The sequence below is a fragment of the Mustela nivalis genome (assembly GCF_964662115.1).
Source record: "Mustela nivalis genome assembly, chromosome: 1".
Taxonomy (NCBI): domain Eukaryota; kingdom Metazoa; phylum Chordata; class Mammalia; order Carnivora; family Mustelidae; genus Mustela; species Mustela nivalis.
Genome location: NC_139020.1, coordinates 197429974 through 197449127, shown reverse-complemented (window position 1 = coordinate 197449127; position 19154 = coordinate 197429974). Strand labels below are relative to the sequence as shown.

The window sequence follows — 19154 nt, the reverse complement described above, 5'->3', positions numbered from 1 at the left end:
ACCCCCCGCCCCCGAAACCGTACTTGCTGAGGAATGAGGGACACTCAGTCCGCAAGCACTTGCCCCAGCAACCGTTATGAAGTATCCCTTCTCACGGCCCCTTGACTCCATTCGTTCCCCAGCTGTTCCTGTTAGCCGACCCAGGATTATGAATCCATAGGCCTCCGGCCTAGGCACCCACTGGTTTATTTCTTGTCACTCTCCCCAGGTGATCTCATACTTTCCAGTGGCTACTTACTGTCCCCTTGTCTAGATCTTTGTCTCCCACCCACACTCCTTTTTGGATCCTCTTGTAACTACCTGCTCCAGATATCCCATCTGGATGTCTCATGCAAGATGTCTAAATCTCAACATTCTTCTCCCCAAACCTGCTTGTCCTTGTGTTGTCCAACTCAGTCGGCGATGTCCCCTTCCCACCTCCGACCCTTGCACTCTGCACTCCCTGCCTGTCCACCTTCTGTCAGTTCATTCCGCCGCCGAAAGCTTCTTGACTTCGCTTCAGCTTCAGTGCCATTTCCTCCAGGAGGGACGCATGATCCTTCCTGCTGGGCCAGGCTCTCTTATTCTCCAAGTTCCCTGTACTACCTCAGAACTGCACATGCTTTTAGTAACTATATACTCATTCAGCCGTCCCGAGGACTGCATTCCTGGCAGCCAACAGGATGCATGACACAGGACCGAATGATGAACCCACATTCTGCACTAGGGGACACTGCTAACTTGTTTTCATATCCTTGTCTACCCAAGCAGGAGCTGCATCCAAGCCGCCCAGAGACCCCCTGCGCTGTGATAGGAAGTGGCTACAGGTCTGTCTCAGAAGATAGGCAGCAGGCACAAGAGAGGGAGAGAGAAGTTAGATTCAAACCGCACCTGAGAAGCAGCAGCTTGCTTCCAAGATAAGCCCCTACCCTGGGCTGGAGGTAATTTCAACCGTTAAGTGTCAAGCAGGGTGTGGTCAGAAGGCCCAGTTGTATACTCTTCTCACTCTGAATACATGAGAGGCAACAAGCAGTTAAGGGCAGCATGGGAGCAGACATAAATAAGCCTGGGTGGCAACATGCAAAGATCTAACAAAGTAATGGGAAAAAATTTGCAAAATTGCTTGGGCCTGGCACTTAGAGAAGCCACAGACTCCGAATGTAAGTGGGAACCCATGGTGTTCTCTTTTTACAAATGTCATTTCCTGCCTAGCCCAATACTTAGAAAGGAGGCCTACCGCTGGGATTAGGCAATTGGCTCTTGACTTGTCTTCCTCTTTTTGGAATCTGAACTTCCCTTTTAACAGGACCTTGGGATGGCTCTACAAAATATCCTGGCAGAGGGAAAAACAATGGGACGGGAGTAAGGCTTTCCACATAGGGAAGAGTGGATTCCAGACACTGCATACAAAAGCGCAGGAAGTTCAGGCTTGACTAAAACAAAGGCCAAGGGGTGGAGGCTTAAGCTCACAGCCCTGTGACAATGCGGTTCCCAGGGAAGATGTCCCTAACTGACACAGGACACACACACAGTTCTGCTGACACCCAACACTTTATTACTGAGGAGCCTTGTTAGGGAGGGAGTGCTGGGATGGCCAAGAAGCGCCCAGCTCGAGGGATTTTCCTGGAAATCAGGCGTTCCTCCATGCAGATTTCGAGGCAACACCGTCATGGACGAAATCCCCAGAGGGTAGCGCTGTGACTGCCAAGCAGCAGGGACAGGAGAGTTGCCTAGACACGGCCTGGCCCCTGGGACAGCAGGGCTTCGATGTCAGGCTCGATATCGATGGTTGGAAAGCGGCGGCTGTACCGGCGTACAGGCACACCATCTGGGCCCACCAGGAACTTCTCGAAGTTCCAGGCGATGTCGTTGCGGCACACGGGAGACCAGATGATGAACTTGGGGTCGGTCATGAGCGCAGTGGCATCGTCACTGGGGGCAGGCAGAGCCTCCCGCAGGAAGGCGAAGAGAGGGTGCGCTTGCGCACCGTTCACCTCGCACTTCTCAAAAAGCGTGAAGTTGGGCTCGAACCCGCCGCCGGGTCGGACGTACTTGAGGGAATTCAGGATCTCGTCGTTCTTAGCGTTCTCCTGCGGGAGGGAAAAGAAGCTGGAACCCAGGGCTTCAAGGGGAGGGGAAACGTTCGGACCGCAAACGACAAGTTTCTCGATGAGTCATCAGGATCTTGCCCTTCCCGTACAACTCCGAGACAGACCTGAACCCCAGCCGGGAGGAGCGCCCGCGGCCCGCCTCTCCGCAGCCAGGACCTGCGCCTGGCTAGTCTGGCGGGCGCCCCGTCTGCGCTCCCAGCCCCAGGTGCAAGCCCGCCGCCCGCCGGCCCCTCCACTCCGCCCCCGCTCTGCCCCCAGAGCGCACCTGATGCCCGAACTGGTTGCACGGGAAGCCGAGCACAACCAAGCCCCGGGGCCCGAGGCGCCGCTGCAGCTCGTTCATCTCGGTGTAGTCCCGGACCGTTGTGCCTCAGAGCGATGCCACATTCTCGATGAGCAGCACCTTGCCCCGCAAGGAACCCAGGCTCAGGGGCTCCCCGCCGCCCAGCGGGCGCGCGGAGAAAGCATACACGGAGCGCGAGGCCGCCGTTGCAGCGGCGAGCGGAGCAGCACACATGGCTGGCTTCCCGAGTACAGTGCGGAGCTGTGGCGGGGAACTGCTAGGACTATGGAGTCACGTGGCACAGACTTTCCCGGCCGCTCTTCCCACCCACCTCAGCCCCGCCTCATCCGGCCTCCGCCCTCCCTGCACCCGGGTAGGAGGGTGCGGCCTGGCCGGATGCGGGCACCGCCCAGGCCGAGCGGAGCCGCGCCGTGTAACCACCGCCGCCCCACTGGTGGCTTTTCCGAGTCCCCCCCCCCCCCCCCCCAGGGCTTGGGCCCAAGAGGGCTCCGATTCCTTCTCAAAGGCTTTTCAGTTAAAGGATGGGGCAGGGTCCGAGGAGACTGGGCAGCAACAGCAGCGGGGGCCGCTCGTGGCCCCACAGCCCTCCCAGGCTAAGCAGTATTACTCCTCTTGCAGTCTGTGCCCTGTTGTAGCCAGGTGCACAGAATGCGTTGTGACTCGCGATGGTGGGGTGGTGGTGCAGTTGGCAGTGGTTGCCAAGGTAAGTTTTCTCTGCGACGAGGCCCTATGGCTCTAGGAAGGTTAAGTTGGAGGAACTGTTCACTGCCAAGGGCAGCCAGGGCTCAGGCTCCAAAATGCAGCTCTAACTCCTTTCCCAGCATTCTGGGGCTGCCTGGCGTGTCTTCTCATCCAGGCCTCTGATCTCCTTTCTCCTTTTGGATCTCCAGTGTGGCACTGTCCTTATTAACACTGGTTTTCCCAAGGAGCCACTGAGGCCCAGACACCTCCCTGGCTTCTGGAGTGGCCCCAGCCAATTTCAGGCCCTCCTCCATACCTAATCAACCTAACCTGAGGCTCAGGCCTGTAAGTTAAAGACACGGAAAATGGACAGGAAGAGAAAAAATGTCACACTCCAGAGATTCCTCCAGAGGAATGACTGCTTGGAGTACCCTCATGTGTCCTCTGAACACTGCAATCCCACACTAGGCCACAAAACCATCATTTCCACCTTCTTAGGAGGAGCCAGGTTAGTGCCAAACTGGGGGTGGGAGGGGTTCAGAATGGGGAAAAAGCTGGTATTTCACACTCTGAAGGATACTTCCAAGGAGAGCTAGGCTGGATATATCCTCCCACTCCCAGCCCTGGAGAGAGCAACACAAACACCAGGATACAGGAAGTTTAGAAAACTGCCTTTATTCTATTAGTAGTTGGAAAAATTAACTGGTACAGAAAAAAAGTTTAGTCAGCTGGAGAGGAGAAAGTGAGTGCCACCCAACAGAACGGGCAGCTCCTCTGGAAGGGAACCTGGATACAGTGAGGAAAAGGACACTGTGAACTAGAGCCAGACCCTGCAGTCCGGGTGAGACAGGTCATGCCACCTTCTGAAGTGTCTAAGTGCCCCAGGCATGAAACCAAATTCCTATTTATTTAGCCCAGCTCTGGGGAGGGGGTACTGGGATATGTGGGGCCGAAAACAGGTGATATGGGCCATCTTTTATCAGAGAAACTGACAAAACGGGAATTTTAAAAATGAATTTTCCATCTGACTTTATTTTCAAATACACTTTCTTTTTTAAAAAACCAATACACTTTCTGCAGGGATGACAAATATCAGTATTAGGAAATCCAATTATACAAAAAATACTACATCTAGTCTGGGGTAGATATATTTATTTTTTGGTAACATACATTAAGTGGCACTAATTACACAGTAACTATAAGGTAACTAACATGAAACCACAGAACTGTAACTCTGCCACAGCTGCATAGACTTGGGCCTTTCTGGATGAGCATTTTCAAAAAACTGGATGCCCATCACAGAGCTATGCCAATAAAATCTGTTAAGAAGTAAAGCTCTGAAGTAGGGACTCACTAGAGTACCTTGCAGCTGACAGATGACAGGCAGGACATGTTAGTTATAAAGTAGTTACAGCCTAATTCACAAAAGTTACCAACTGTTTCTCTTTCTAGAAAGAAGCAAGAAGTTAAGAAATTCCTTGAATTAGCGCCTGGTGTGTCAGGTGGGAGAGCAGAGGAGGGCTGTTAGAGCGGTGTCAGAAGGACCCCGGTGGTCAGGTGGGTTGGACATCATTAATAATCACGGTTGGCTTCTAAATACTGGTAGCAAGATGACTTCTGATTTGTAATCTTAGGTAAATTATAGATAAATGAAAAAGGCCAGTAATCATACACTAAGATTAATAAACAGCACTTCAAAATTAACCGCATGAGGGCTGTGCTTGCAGCAGGGTTTCACAAGACAAGGCACCCAGATTTTTTCTTCCCACGTCTGGCTTGCAGAGCAGCTCTCGTGGCCATTTCAAAAACCTCCCTCACTCCATCTTTGGTCTTTGCTGAACACTCCATGTACCCAAAAGCGCCAATCCTGTTTGCCATATCTCTGCCTTCTTCAGGTTTCACCGGCTCCTAGCGGAGAGAAAAGAGCACTTTCAGTTAAGTGTCTCATATATGAAGTAAGTGCAAAGTACTCAAATTCAGCTTAAAAGACTTCTTTTAAAAGCTGCCAAAACCAGATTTGAGTTCTGTCTTATGAAATTCATATGCAGTTCTCCTCCCTACCCCAATATAAAATCTCTATCAAACACGCTCTTCTCTGGGACTTGAGAAAGAAGAGGCCAGAGAAGCCCCATGGATTAGGGAAGGAATCAAGGGCAAAATGATTCAAGCTTTCAGTCCACTTGGTAAGCACTTGGGTTTTCCTGTAGTTAGCTTCACAGAGGATTAAATGCCTCTGGAAGGAAACAGATCCTGACCTTGACATTCAGAGAGACAGCTCAATGGAAGAACCTGGGCCGAAGACCTCAAAGCTCTTGTTCTGCACTGGGGAAGACCTGCCATCGGGCCAGCTGGCTTCTCAGAAGCAAAGATGCAAACTCCATCACCACTTTCATAAAGGCCTCAGGGCTCTCTGGACTCCCTGTCCTCAGGATTTCCTGATCCTTTAGCTGCCACCAATTTAATTTTTCGTCTCACATATTCCAACGTAGTCAAAGGAGAGGGAAATCAAGAGCCTGATAAAAAGTTCCTACATTTGGAGCACTGAGTACTGCTGATGTTCCCTTCTCAGGCAGGCAATCCCTGTTTTAGTAGATGTGCTGCTGAAGTGAGCACTCAGACAGGCAATCCCTGGAAGCACAGCACTACCTCACAGGAGAGGAACCCATCTCCTTTCATAAAAGAGGTCTTAAGGACCCTCTGAGTAGATCCAATGAATGAGGGACAGGGAGAAAGAGAGCCTTCTGGGACTCTTTGAAATAGCCTGGTTTGTTGGAGTTTCTGTTGGGCTCCCTCAACATCCAACCGTGGGCCCTGGGTTTAAGAATGCTACAAGAGGGGCGTCTGGGTGGCTCAGTCGTTTAAGTGTCTGCCTTTGGCTCGGGTCATGATCTCAGGGTCCAGGGATCAAGCCCTGCACTGGGCTCCCTGCTCAGCAGAAAGCCTGCTTTTCTCTCCCCTACTCCCCCTGCTTGTGTTCCTGCTCTCGCTGTCTCTCTGTGTCAAATAAATAAAATCTTTAAAAGAATGCTACAGGAAAACAGAGGCCTGCCCCAGACCATACCTGCTTCATCTTGGCTAGTTCCCGCCTTGTGTGCTCATCATTCCGAAGATCCTTCTTGTTCCCAACCAGGATGATGGGCACGTTGGGACAGAAGTGCTTGACTTCCGGGGTCCATTTTTCTGGGATATTTTCTGAAAAAAGCAAAATTTTGAGATGCACAACTCTATTTTGAAGAATGTCCAAGAGTCCCAGTTAAACTGCCTTAATAGTATGCTCTACATTTAATGGGAGTCTCACTAGTTTCAAAACCACAGAAAAAGGCAAAATCTAACCTCCTTCCATTAAGCACAGAATCACCAGCTTCTTCCTCAGCCCCCACTAAGGAGCTCAGCTCCTATGGAAGTGGGGCCCAGTTAAAGCCTCTGGAGGAGCAAAGGATCCAGAACACAGGGTGGCTCCACCATGACGCAACCTGACCCAAGGAAGGAAGATATCCATGGGCCATTTCTGTCACTGCTAGCTAATAATTGTGACCACATCTTACAGAAAGGGTCTCCGTTCTTGTGCTACAGCTGGCCCAGGGTCCCTATATTCTCTCTATACCTTCAACACCCCCATCGTGTAGGTTATTGGTATTTCAAATGGCTCAAGAATGACTTCTGAAAATGAGTAATAACCAGCTTCTTGCCAATACTGCACTAATTTACAAAGGTTGGACATACATCATGGTGTGTAAGTTTCCCATGTTCAACTGCCCACAACCATGGTCTTGGGCACCGGCAGTGTCAGGCGTGATTCTGTAAAATGGGGTAACAGTATTACGTACCTTACACAGGGTTATTCTGAGTCAATGCATACTAAGTACTTAATAATGACAATCATTTAAATGATCTGCTTGCAATCTGAGGCTATATTTTGGAAGTAAACTGTTCAGGGGTGCCCTGGGTGGCTCAGTCAGTTAAGCATCTGCCTTCAACATGGGTCATGATCCCAGGGTCTTCTCTCTCTCCCTGCAGCTCTGTTTGTGCATGCTCTCTCTCATAAATACATAAAATCTTAAAAAAACAAAACAAAACAAAAAACCTGTTCATTCTTTGACTTCAATACAAATTACCAAAAAATAAGAGTTACTTATAGACTATGGAAAGATGCTCTGTTTTCTGGCTAAAAGACCACATCAGATAAAGAAGCTATGTAAGTGAGGTCAAGAAACATTAATTTAATGCTCTATTCTTCAGCACATAAGATGGACACTTGACTGTGTCCATCTTCCTTTGCTATAGCAACAAAAGAGTCAACTGTATCACTTATGTCGCAACCTAAAACTCAAAAGTTTTATTCTGAAACCAAGAGCTTCCCAAAGGAGTACAATGTTTCCAGTCCTCAGAACAATACAGAGTAATACAGTATAAAGGGCCAACCCATCTAACAACAAAGTCAAACAGCCTCAGCCCAAATCTTGCTCTCACCTTTGCACATGTGGTCACTTTCAGTTCAGTTGTGACAGTGGTCACTTTAAAAGGTAAGTGAGACACCCCTCCCTTGCTCAAACCTTCCAAGAGCTTCCATCTTACTCATGATGAAGGGAAAAGTCCACACCATTAACCATATGGCTTTGCAACTCTCACTCCCATCCCTTCTAATGCTACACTGGATTCCAGCCTTCCCACCTTGGTGACTTTGCATCTCCTGTTCCCCCTATGTGGAAGGTTCTTTGGTTAGGTATCTGTACTGGCTTCCTTCAGATCCCTTACGTCTCTCCTAGAAGTCACCTTTTCAGTAGGGTTGCTGACCATCCTACGGTCATCCTCTAAAACAGAATACTATCATGGCCCATTCCATACCCACCTCCTAAGACTGTTATTTGTAAAATTTCTTGCTATCAGATTAACTGGCTTTTTTTTCAACTGTTTTTTTTTTTCTTCTCTTCTGTCTCCCTTAATCTAGAAGTTTCTTCCATAAATAGATGCTCAGTAATATTTCCTGAATATATGAAATTATTACTTCAATAGTCGCCCCACTCCATGGAACTCAGAACACTCTGTCTTGCCTTCTCTCATCATGAATAACATAAAAACTTAATTTTGGGGGGGCACCTGGGTGGCTCGGATGGCTAAGTGTCTGTCTTCTCCTTGGGTCATGATCCCAGGGTCCTGGGATCAAGCCCCGCATTGGGCTCCCTGCCTGCTTGGTGGGGAGCCTGCTCCTCCCTCTCCTTCAACTGCTCCCCTGCTGTGCTCTCCTGCTCTGTCAAATAAATAAAATCTTAAAAAATCAAAAACAAGTTACCCCCCCCACCCCATTTTTAAAGTAGGCTCCATGCCCAACATGAGGCTTAAACTCACAGCCCTGAGCAAGAGTCTCATGCTTTACTGAGCCAGCCAGGCACCCCTAAAACTTTATTTTTTAATTCAGTGATGGTAATCACCTACAGTATCTCCCACCCCAAAATAATCTGATCACATTGAGGAATATCACGTTGCATGGATTTACAGCGAGGTTGCAGGAGGGCCTTTGGGAATTCCAGAAAACTAGAGAGAATCCTTACCATCTAGATCAGAGGTCAGCAAATAAAATCTTAACTGGAATCTACTTTTAAAAAAATACTTGTGGTGGGGCGCCTGGGTGGCTCAGTGGTTTGCGCTGCTGCCTTTGGCTCGGGTCATGATCTCAGGGTCCTGGGATCGAGTCCTGCATCGGGCTCTCTGCTCAGCAGGGAGCCTGCTTCTCTCTCTCTCTCTCTCTCTCTCTCTCTCTCTCTCTCTCTCTCTGCCTGCCTCTCTGCCTACTTGTGATCTCTGTCTGTCAAATAAATAAATAAAATCTTAAAAAAAAAAAAATACTTGTGGGGCGCCTGGGGGACTCAGTGGGTTAAAGCCTCTGCCTTTAGCTCAGGTCACGATCTCAGGGTCCTGGGATCGAGCCCCACGTTGGGCTCTCTGCTTAGCGGGGAGCTTGCTTCCCTTCCTCTCTCTCTGCCTGCCTCTCTGCCTACTTGTGATCTCTGTCTGTCAAATAAATAAATAAAATCTTAAAAAAAAAAAAAAAAAAACAAACTTGTAAAAATAAGGAGTGCCTGGGTGGCTCAGTCAATTAAGCATCTGCCTTCGGCTCAGGTCAAGAACGCAGGGTGCTGGGATTGAGTCCCACATTGGGCTCCCTGCTTCTCCCTCTCCCTCTTGCCACTCCGCCTGGTTGTGTGCACATGTGTGTGCGCTCTCTCTCTCAAATAAATAAACAGAATCTTCAGGGGGCCCGAGTGGCTCAGGCAGCTAAGCATCCAACTGTTGGTTTTGGGTAAGGTCATGATATCCCAGGGGTGGGAATGAGCGCTATGTCTGGCTTGGTGCTGAGTACAGAGACTGCTTCAGATTCTTATTCCCTCCTCCTCTGCTCCCCCTACCCCTGCTTGCTAACACTCTTTCTCTAAAATAAATAAAATCTTTTTCCTAAAAAAGATTTTATTTATTTGACAGAGAGAGAGAGAGAGATCAGAAGCAATTAGAGAGGAAGGCAGAGGGAGAGGGGCAAGTAGGCTGCCCACCAAGCAGAGAGACCGAAGCAGGGCTCAATCCCAAGACCCTGAGACCAGGACCTGAGCGAAAGGCAGAGGCTTTACGCACTAAGCCACCCAGGTGTCCGTAAAGTAAGTAATATCTTAAAGACTTTTTTTTTTTTTTTTTTTTTGACAGACAGAGATCACAAGTAGGCAGAGAAGCAGGTAGAGAGAGAGAGAAGCAGGCTCCCTGCCGAGCAGAAAGCCCGATGTGGGACTCGATCCCAGGACCCTGGGATCATGACCTGAGCCAAAGGCAGCGGCTGAATCCACTGAGCCACCCAGGCGCCCAGTAAGTAATATCTTTAAAAAAAAAACAAACAAGTTTTACTGGAACATAGCCAAGCTCATTCATTATATATATATTCTGTGGCTGCTTTTGTGATACAACAGCAGAATTGACTAGTTGTGGCAAAGTTCAGTACAACACATGGCCAGCAAAGCCTAAAATATTTACTATTTGGTCTTTTACAAGTCTGCTACCCCAGATCTCAACCAGAATATAGACTCTAGACCAACTACCAGTCCAGACAGCAGAGGCTCAAAACGTAAAATTATCATAGGGTTGGCTGGCAGCAGAGCTGAAACTTTCACACCAACATTCTAACTCCTGATCAAACTTATTATCCTATACCTATAGGTGGGGCCATAGTCTAATAACACCCAATCAAGTTAAACGAAGTTTAGGGGCACGTGGGTGGCTCAGTGGGTTAAGCCTCTGCCTTCAGCTTGGGTCATGATCTCAGGGTCCTGGGATCGAGCCCCAAAACTGGGCTCTCTGCTCGGCAGGGGGCCTGCTTCTCCCTCCCCCTCTGCCTGCCTCTTTGCCTACTTGAAATCAATCAATTTTTCTCTCTGTCAGATAAATAAATAAAAAATCTTAAAAAAAAAACAAAACAAAAACAAAAAGCAAGCCAGGTTCGTCTGAGAAACCAATACTGAAACAACTGTTGAAAATGACTGAAGTGAACCAAGGGCGGAAAGTACCTGCTCTGTCTTGGGAGTCACTGCACAGAGGGCTCAGTCTCAGCTTAATGCCTTGGGAGGGATAACCTTAGTCAAGCAGTTCAAAATCCATGTTCAAGTCTCTCCTTACTAGTTAAGATACTTTAGAAAAAGAGCTAAAATGGGGCTTTAAAAATACTACCAGGAGGGGTGCTGGATGGCTCAGTTGGCTAAGTATCCAACTGTTGATCTCAGGGGAGTCTGCTTCTTTCCCTCTCCCTCTTACCCTCCCTGCACACACACTCTCTCTCTCAGATAAATAAATAAACCTTTATTTATTTTTTTAAGATTATTTATTTATTTGACAGACACAGACCACAAGTAAACAGCGAAGTAGGCAGAGAGAGAGGGGAAGCAGGCTCCCTGCTGAGCAGAGATCCTAGGACCTGAGATCATGACCTGAGCCAAAGGCAGAGGCTCAACCCACTGAGCCACCCAGGCACCCCATACATAAACCTTTAAACAAACACACACACTACCAGGAAATAGCAAATCACCAGTCAAGATATGGCAAAGTAACACACTCAATATGAGGTACTGAAAAAAACGTTGCAAGCACCCAAAAAAGCATTCCCCAAAACACAGTTGAAAAGCTGGCTGTATCTGGAACCTGCCTACTAGGAGACCTTGGCTGAAAAGTGATCCAGGGCCCAGGCTTTATAGTCCCAAGGCTCTAGGACTCTGGTCACTGATGATTCCTTTTATTAAGTTCATGTTTGCTTTATAACCACTTCATGCACAAAGAGGACCTGAGAAAGCAGGTGTCAGCCAGGCACACACACAGTGACAAACATCAGGCTGTAGAGTTACTCACCTAAACTATCAGGGCTGTCAATGGAGAAACACATCAGTATAACATCAGTGTCCGGATAGGAGAGAGGCCTCAAGCGGTCATAATCTTCCTGCCCAGCTGTATCCCACAAAGCCAACTCTACCTGTGATAGGAAAAATAAACACAAGAATGCAAGGTTAATCCTCCCAACTTTCAAAAGAAGTGGTAGTCACCAAAGAACACTCAAATGGCAAACTGTCCAAAATAGTAAAAGAAGCCTGAGGTGGAGTGTGTTCAAATTGTTTTAGGTTGAAATTTCTCAGAAGAATGGAGTACATGAAGTACATAATAAAGTACATAATCAGTACATAATTTAAAAAATCAAGTCAGGGGTGCCTGGGTAACTCAGTTAGTTAAGCAGCTGCCTTCAGCTTGGGCTGTGATCCCAGGTGCTGGGATCCAGCCCCATATCAGGCTGCTTGCTCAGCGGGGAGCCTGCTTCTCCCCTGCCTGTGCTTGTTCTTTCCCTATCTCTCTGTCAAATAATACATACATAAATAAATCTTTAAAAGTAAATAAATAAAATACCAAGTAAAAAATATAATTCGTAAGAAGCACAGTATTTAATTATAAACAACATTCTAATAGAAAAGCAGATGAATAAGGAAAGTCGAATTGTAAACAACATTCTACCAGGTGTACCAAACATAACAGGGAAACACCAGACCTGAGTAACTTTCCCCAATACATTCTAATTCAATTGCTTCCTTATTTGGTCTTATCATTCTGCTCCAATGTTTAAACACTGTATTTGAGGGGTGCCTGGGTGGCTCAGTCGGTTTAGCATCTGCCTTCCCCTTCCATCACGTTGTGATCCCAGGGTCCTGGGATCGAGCCCCACATTGGGTACCCTGCTCAGCAGGAAGCCTGCTTCCTCTCCCTCTCCCACTCCCCCTGCTTGTGTTCCCTCTCTCGCTGTCTCTGTCAAGTAAATAAATAAAATCTCAAAAAAATTTTTTGTTTATTTATTTGACAGAGACAGACACAGCAAGAGAAGAAACACAAGCAGGGAGAGTGGGAGAGGGAGAAGCAAGTTTCTATCAAGCAGTGAGCCCAATGTGGGGCTTGATCCCTCATGACCTGAGCTGAAGGCAGATGCTTTATGACTGAGCCACCCAGGTGCCCCAAGGTATATGAATTCTAATACACTGATACCCAAGCCTCACAACATAACAGACCTCAGAATAGTATAGCTCATTCCTTCTACCAAATCGCACTACTTGGCCCCTCCATGCTTCATGTGTGCTTAGTCAGACGCATCCAACCCTGACTATCTCCTGATAATGCTTCAAGGTGTTGGCCCTGTCTCTTGGAAAGGAATTTTCCATCTTTAGTATGTCTGTTCCTGGGACCACAATCACCTAGACTCTTGGATGGTTTCCTAGGCTATTACAGTACACTCTTACATGAACATTCCTAGGCAGCACACTCTCAACTTGTAGGCTACGGAGTTGCTATCAAGCACTTTTATTTCAGGGACCCTAGAATTCTGAATAGTTGGCTTAATGTGCTTTCCATACATGGTACCACAAACTGAAGCTAGGTAGCACTGGGACAGAAAGGGATAACAGGTAAAGCAGGAAAATGAGAAGGAAGAAAGGACATGGAATTATGAGGGCCAATACATTAGGTGTTAGCAGCATGAGACATGTGACTAAATACCCAAGAGGACTGAATATATTGGAGAAGAGGCCTTGTTCTAGTTTTCTTTTCAGCTGACCTACCTGCAGTGGGAATTTCATGCTTCTTCAAAAGTTGTACAGGAGCTCGGTAAGACATTATTTTGATAACAAAAGAGAACAGAAAATTGAAAAATATATTCTAAAACCTAGAGGCACCTGGGTGGCTCAGTGGTTAAACAGCTGCCTTTGGCTCAGGTCATGATCCCAGGGTCCTGGGATTGAGCCCCACATTGGGCTCCCTGCTCAGTGGACAGCCTGCTTCTCCCTCGTGTCTGCCTGCCACTCTGCCTACTTGTGCTCTCTCTCTGACAAATAAATAAAATCTTAAAAAAATACACACACACACACACATACATATATATATTTTAAGATATATATAGTAAACTCTAATTCCAGCAGAGTTTTGCTCCAGTCTTGCCAGTGGACATTTTAGGACAGACATGAAGAAATACTGTCCTTGTTGCCAGTGACAGGTAACTGAAGCAATGGTGGCAGCCTACTTAAGTTACAGTAAAAAACCGTTAAAAAATATTAAATATGAGGATGTTATTTAAATGTCACACTGGTGGGACGCCTGGGTGGCTCAGTTGGTTGAGCAGCTGCCTTCGGCTCAGGTCATGATCCTGGCGTCCTGGGATCGAGTCCCACATCTGGCTCCTTGCTCCACGGGGAGCGTGCTTCTCCCTCTGACTCTGCCTGCCACTCTGTCTGCCTGTGCTCACCCTTGCTCTCTCTCTCTCTGACAATATAAATAAAATCTTTAAAAAAAAAAAAAAAAAAGTCACACTGGTGACTGGTGTAGATCAGAATACTCCTTTGAGATCCATAAAATGACCTCTTGACCTAGTAATATTACTTCAGCGCTGAGTGAAAATATCATGACAGAACCGGGGAGGGGGGAATGTTCATCCATACACAAAGATTGATTTTAGCATTAACTACCTGGCAACAAACTAAATTTCAAACATAAAGCTATAAAAAGGCTTCCATGTAAAATAAACAGGGATGTGAATAAAGTCTAGATGACAGCAGTTAAAAATGAACAAATCTGGACTATGATGGCAGAAACAGAATCGATTTTGTATTCACACGTCTGTTGTTATTATACTGTGTACTAAAGAGACAAAATGGCCTAACTCTCTACAGGCTCTAAGAACATCTTTGCCTAAGATGCAAAATGAAACCAGTTGTTAGGTGTACTCACCTGCTTTCCATCAACTTCAATATCTGCCACATAGTTCTCAAACACTGTGGGTACATACACCTCTGGGAACTGGTCCTTGCTAAAGACGATGAGCAAACAAGTCTTGCCACAGGCTCCATCACCAACAATCACCAGTTTCTTCCGGATGGCAGCCATGCTGAAACATGAGACAAAGGTGTTATCTAGAAGCAAAAGAAGCTATTCATAGCCTCAGGCTATGACACACAATTTTCTGACCATAAGGCACAAGCAGGCTCCCTGCTGAGCAGAGAGCCCGATGCGGGACTCGATCCCGGGACCCCAAAATCATGACCTGAGCCGAAGGCAGCGGCTTAACCCACTGAGCCACCCAGGCGCCCCTATGATGAATATTTTAATGCTGCTGTGAATATTTATGTATAAGTATTTGTGTGAACATAGGTTTTCATTTTTCTCAGATGTATGTCTGAGAATGGAATTGCTAGGTCATATTTACTCAGATCCTTTGGGCCCCCCCTTTTTTAAGATTTAATTTTTTTAGAGAATGCATAAGCACAGAGGAAGGAACAGAGGGTGAGGAGGAAGAAGGGGGAAAGAAGCTCAAGCAGATTCTACACTGAATATGGAACCTGACATGGGGTTTGATCTCACCACCTTGAGATCAAGACCTGAGCCGAAACCAAGAGTCAGATGCTTAACTGACTGAGCCACCCACACACCCCGCCAAAGCAACATCTTTATTGCAGTCTCATGAGAGACCCCGAGACAGACCGTCCACTTAAGCTGCTTTTTTAAGGGTTTTTTATGTATTCTAGATACAGATCCCTTCTTAGGTATGTTATCTGCAAACATTTGCTGCTATTGGGTGGGGTTATCTTGTTTTTTTTCTTTTTTTAACATAGGCTCCACACCCAGAGTGAGGCTTTAACTCAGGACTCTGGGATCAAAACTCATATGCTGAGCCAGCCAGGTGCCCCATGTCTTCTCATTTTCTGGAGGATGGTACCTCTTGACAAAAGTATTAAAAAATTTGGGTGCCTGGGTGGCTCAGTCGGTTAAGCAACTGCCTTCGGCTCAGGTCATGATCCTGGAGTCCCACAATCAAGTCCCGCATTGGGCTCCCTGCTCAGTGGGGAGTCTGCCTCTCCCTATGACATCTCCCCTCTCGTGCTCATAAAATCTTTTTTTAAAAAAGTTTTAAAATTTTGATGAAAATTCCCAATTACCCATTTTTTCTTTGGTTGCTCTTGGGAACCGCCATCTCAGCCCCACACTGCCTACACGTCTACATTCCTTTAATGTGAAAAATAAGTGTCTCATTTAAGATGATATTTTTGGAGGTCACCCGTCTCCCTCCTCTCTCCACCACTGCCAGAACCCCTGGGTGAAAAGAACATACGCCTAAACAGTACAAAGGGGGTTCAGTGCTGAGTTGTGGATCGGCATGGAAGGAAGGACAGATGGGGCAGCTGCTGGGACCGGAGGAATCAGATGGACTTACTGTCCGAAAGGCAGTCTGTGTGGAACTGTGAGTGACTGGCTCAGGGCGGGGAGCCGAGAAAGATTACAAGTAGGCAGAGAGAGAGAGGAGGAAGCAGGCTCCCTGCTGAGGAGAGAGCCCGATGCGGGACTCGATCCCAGGACCCTGAGATCATGACCTGAGCCGAAGGCAGCGGCTTAACCCACTGAGCCACCCAGGTGCCCCCATCATAACCATTTTTAAGCTGACAGTTCTGTGACATTGAGTACCTTCACCTTGTTTGGGCAACCACCACCACGATCCGGTTCTAGAACATGGTCACCTCCTGGAACAAAAACTATATTCCTTAAACAGTCACTGCCCCTGTCCCCTTCCCCCCAGCCCCTGGCAACCCCCATGCTACTTTCTGTCCCTGTGAACCAACTACCCTGGGTCTTCCCTATCAGAGGAATCCTACAGTGCTTGTCCTTCCTATGGGCTCATTTCACTTAGTATGTTTGCAATAATCCATGTTGTAGCATGTCTGAGAGGTTCAGTCCTTTTTAAGGCTGCATAATACTCCATTACATGTAAAGATCACATTTTTAATCCCATTATTGGACACTTAGGTTGTTTCTTTTGGCCATTATGAGTACTACTGCATAAACATCCGTATGGAAGTTCCTGTTCGAATCCCTGCTTTGCATTCTTTGGGCATGTATCTAGCAGTGGAATTTTTGGATCAAATGATAATTTTATGGGGTGCCTGGGTGGCTTAGTGAGGAAAAAAAAAAAAAAAAAGATGATATTTTTGAGGTCTTTGTTACCTGGAGTCAAACTAATCTTCAACAACACCTACTCACAAAACCAGACTATCTAAAGGGAAAGCTTCCCAAACTGGAGCAGGTATGATAATTCACTGGGGTACATGAAAGAAACACAAAAAACACATTTGTAAAGTCCAGAAAACCTAAGGACTTTAGCTTTAAAATTTTAATTGCATTGGCGCGCCTGGGTGGCTCAGCGGGTTAAAGCCTCTGCCTTAGGCTCGGGTCATAATCCCACGGTCCTGGGATCGAGCCCCACATTGGGCTCTCTGCTCCGCAGTAAGTCTGCTTCCTCCTCTCTCTCTGCCTGCCTTTCTGCCTCCTTGTGATTTCTGTCTGTCAAATAAATAAATAAAATCTTTAAAAAAAATTTTTTTAATTGCATAAACTCCTAAGCAGAAGATTCCATAATGGGAAGGGCTCACAGTGTTGCCATCATGCATTTATGAGTTCTCATGATGCTTAACGTATGGCAGTCTGTGCCTAGCTAAGTATATACACAGACTTTATGAACTTTTAACCAAACCCAAAAGTGATCTAGTGATTTTTAAAGGTCTTTTATTTTTTGCACAAAAGCATTAGATCAAGAATAATGCTAGTAATGAAAGTACAGTAATAAGTATAAACTGGAAATGGATTTGATATCATTCTTTAAAGAGGAGGAGGATGAAGGGGTGCATGCCTGACTCAGTCAGTGCTAAGCGAGTGATTCTTATCTCAGGGCACTAAGTCCAAGCACCATGTTGGGCTTAGAGCCTACTTTAAACAAACTAACAAATAAACAAACAAACAAACAGGAGCATGCAATCAAAACAGTACTGTATTGAGATCAGCCTTTAAACTATAGCCCAGTACTCTGGCCACCCCTTCAGCTCTGTTTTCCTTTTTTGCTTTGGATTCCTAATGGATATGGGATCTGTCTCAAGGTCCTGTAATTGTTTCACTTGTGTTTTGTCTTGAACCTGACTGCACATCACTTAGAGCAAAGAATGTATCTTAAGTTTCTTTGCAGCCTTATACAGTTAGGTACTTTAGTGGGCATGAATGTAGTAGATATTAAATAAATACAAGAAAACCAAAAACCAAAAAACATTTTTTAAATGAGAAGGAGGCAGATTACCTCATTCAGAATCCAGGGCACAGATATTAATGGATTTACCCCTAAAAATCACTCCTCTAGGTTCAGTCTAACTGCTAACATCTTTTTTTTTTTTTTTATAGATTTTATTTATTTATTTGACAGAGAGAAATTACAAGTACACTGAGAGGCAGGCAGAGAGAGAGAGAAGGAAGCAGGCTCCCTGCTGAGCAGAGAGCCCAATGCGGGACTCGATCCCAGGACCCTGAGATCATGACCTGAGCCAAAGGCAGCAGCTCAACCCACTGAGCCACCCAGGCGCCCCTAACTGCTAACATCTTGATAGGATTTGTAAATTATTTACTGTTTTTCTCACACTCTGAAATTCACTTCAAGATTTTATATAGTCACGGGGCACCTGCCCCTTCATGGCTCTCCCTTCCACTACTACCACTACCCACACCTTTGACTTCCCATAATCACTGTTCCAGTTTAAGTCCTCAGTCCTCAGTAAAGCCTACCTGGAAAAGAGCAAAAATCCAACTGGTCTCACCTCCCTTCTGCCCTGCTTGCTGCAGCCAACTTTTCTATTCCCACACCTGCCTGGGCTTTATCCCATTAGGCCTTTGCTCAAAGCCCTTCAGAAAGTCCTCAATGCTGGGGTTGCCTGGGTGGCTTAGTCTTTCAGCATCTGCCTTTGGCTTAGGTCATGATCCCAGAGTGCTGGGATCGAGCCTGGCATCAAGCTCCCGGTTCAGCAGGAAGCCTGCTTGTCCCTCTCCACTACCCCTGCTTGTGTTCCCTCTCTCATTGTCTGTCAAATAAATAAATAAATAACTTTAAAAAAAAAAAAAAAAAGGTGCTCAATACCAAAGCAGGTCAAGACATCTCGGCCTTACCCCTAGAGTCCTCTAAAATTCTAATTTTCTCTTCCCATCTTCTCTCCATTCCTTATCACACATCTAATTCCACTAACTGGACTTGTAAAACTCTCCCACCTCAGCTCAAAGCAATACCTTATTTGAACATTTTTCTCCCTTCCTCCAGAAAGTAACACTTCTCTGTCCACCCCAAGTTTTTCCCTCTGTTCCAAAGCCTATTCCTTTCATTCTTTTTTAAAGATTTTTTTTTTTTTTAAATTTTGACAGGCATAGATCACAAGTGGGCAGAGAGGCAGACAGAGAGAGAGAGAAAGAGGTGGAACCGGGCTCTCTGCTCAGCAGGGAACTCGACCCCAGGACCCTGAGATCACGACCTGAGCCAAAGGCAGAGGCTTTAACCCACTGAGCCACCCAGGCACCCCCAAAGACTTGAAACTTATCAAAGATGGACTCTTACTTGGAACTCAAAAGGATAGGACTAGCCCTGCTGCTGAGGTGCACAGTGCTGTGGGAATGAATGGCAAGATGATGCTCTTGTGTTTTCTTTTCACTAGAGAAAGTAAGTGCTGTCTGAA

General features: G+C 46.6%; 2 protein-coding genes across 4 annotated transcripts in view; both read right to left on the bottom strand.

The window, feature by feature from the left end:
• Nucleotides 1-1514: 1514 nt before the first annotated feature.
• Nucleotides 1515-2831, bottom strand: GPX1 (glutathione peroxidase 1). Its single transcript, XM_082704733.1, has 2 exons — nucleotides 2356-2831; nucleotides 1515-2069 (listed from the first exon to the last, which is right to left on the bottom strand). Exons 1-2 carry the CDS (start codon nucleotides 2605-2607, stop codon nucleotides 1710-1712), a joined length of 612 nt encoding a protein of 203 aa, XP_082560859.1. The 5' UTR covers nucleotides 2608-2831; the 3' UTR covers nucleotides 1515-1709.
• Nucleotides 2832-3734: 903 nt separating this feature from the next.
• Nucleotides 3735-19154, bottom strand: part of RHOA (ras homolog family member A) — a 51616-nt gene continuing 36196 nt past the window's right edge. For 2 of the 3 annotated variants that reach the window (XM_082704749.1, XM_082704751.1), the window contains 4 exons: nucleotides 14356-14512; nucleotides 11452-11572; nucleotides 6137-6267; nucleotides 3735-4983 (listed from right to left, as the gene is read on the bottom strand). In XM_082704749.1, coding sequence (XP_082560875.1) covers nucleotides 4810-4983; nucleotides 6137-6267; nucleotides 11452-11572; nucleotides 14356-14511 — 582 coding nt within the window. In that variant the 5' untranslated portion in view covers nucleotide 14512 and the 3' untranslated portion in view covers nucleotides 3735-4809. Of the gene's footprint in view, nucleotides 4984-6136; nucleotides 6268-11451; nucleotides 11573-14355; nucleotides 14513-16083; nucleotides 16140-19154 lie in introns of all 3 variants that reach the window. The other variant, XM_082704750.1, reaches the window with a different exon arrangement.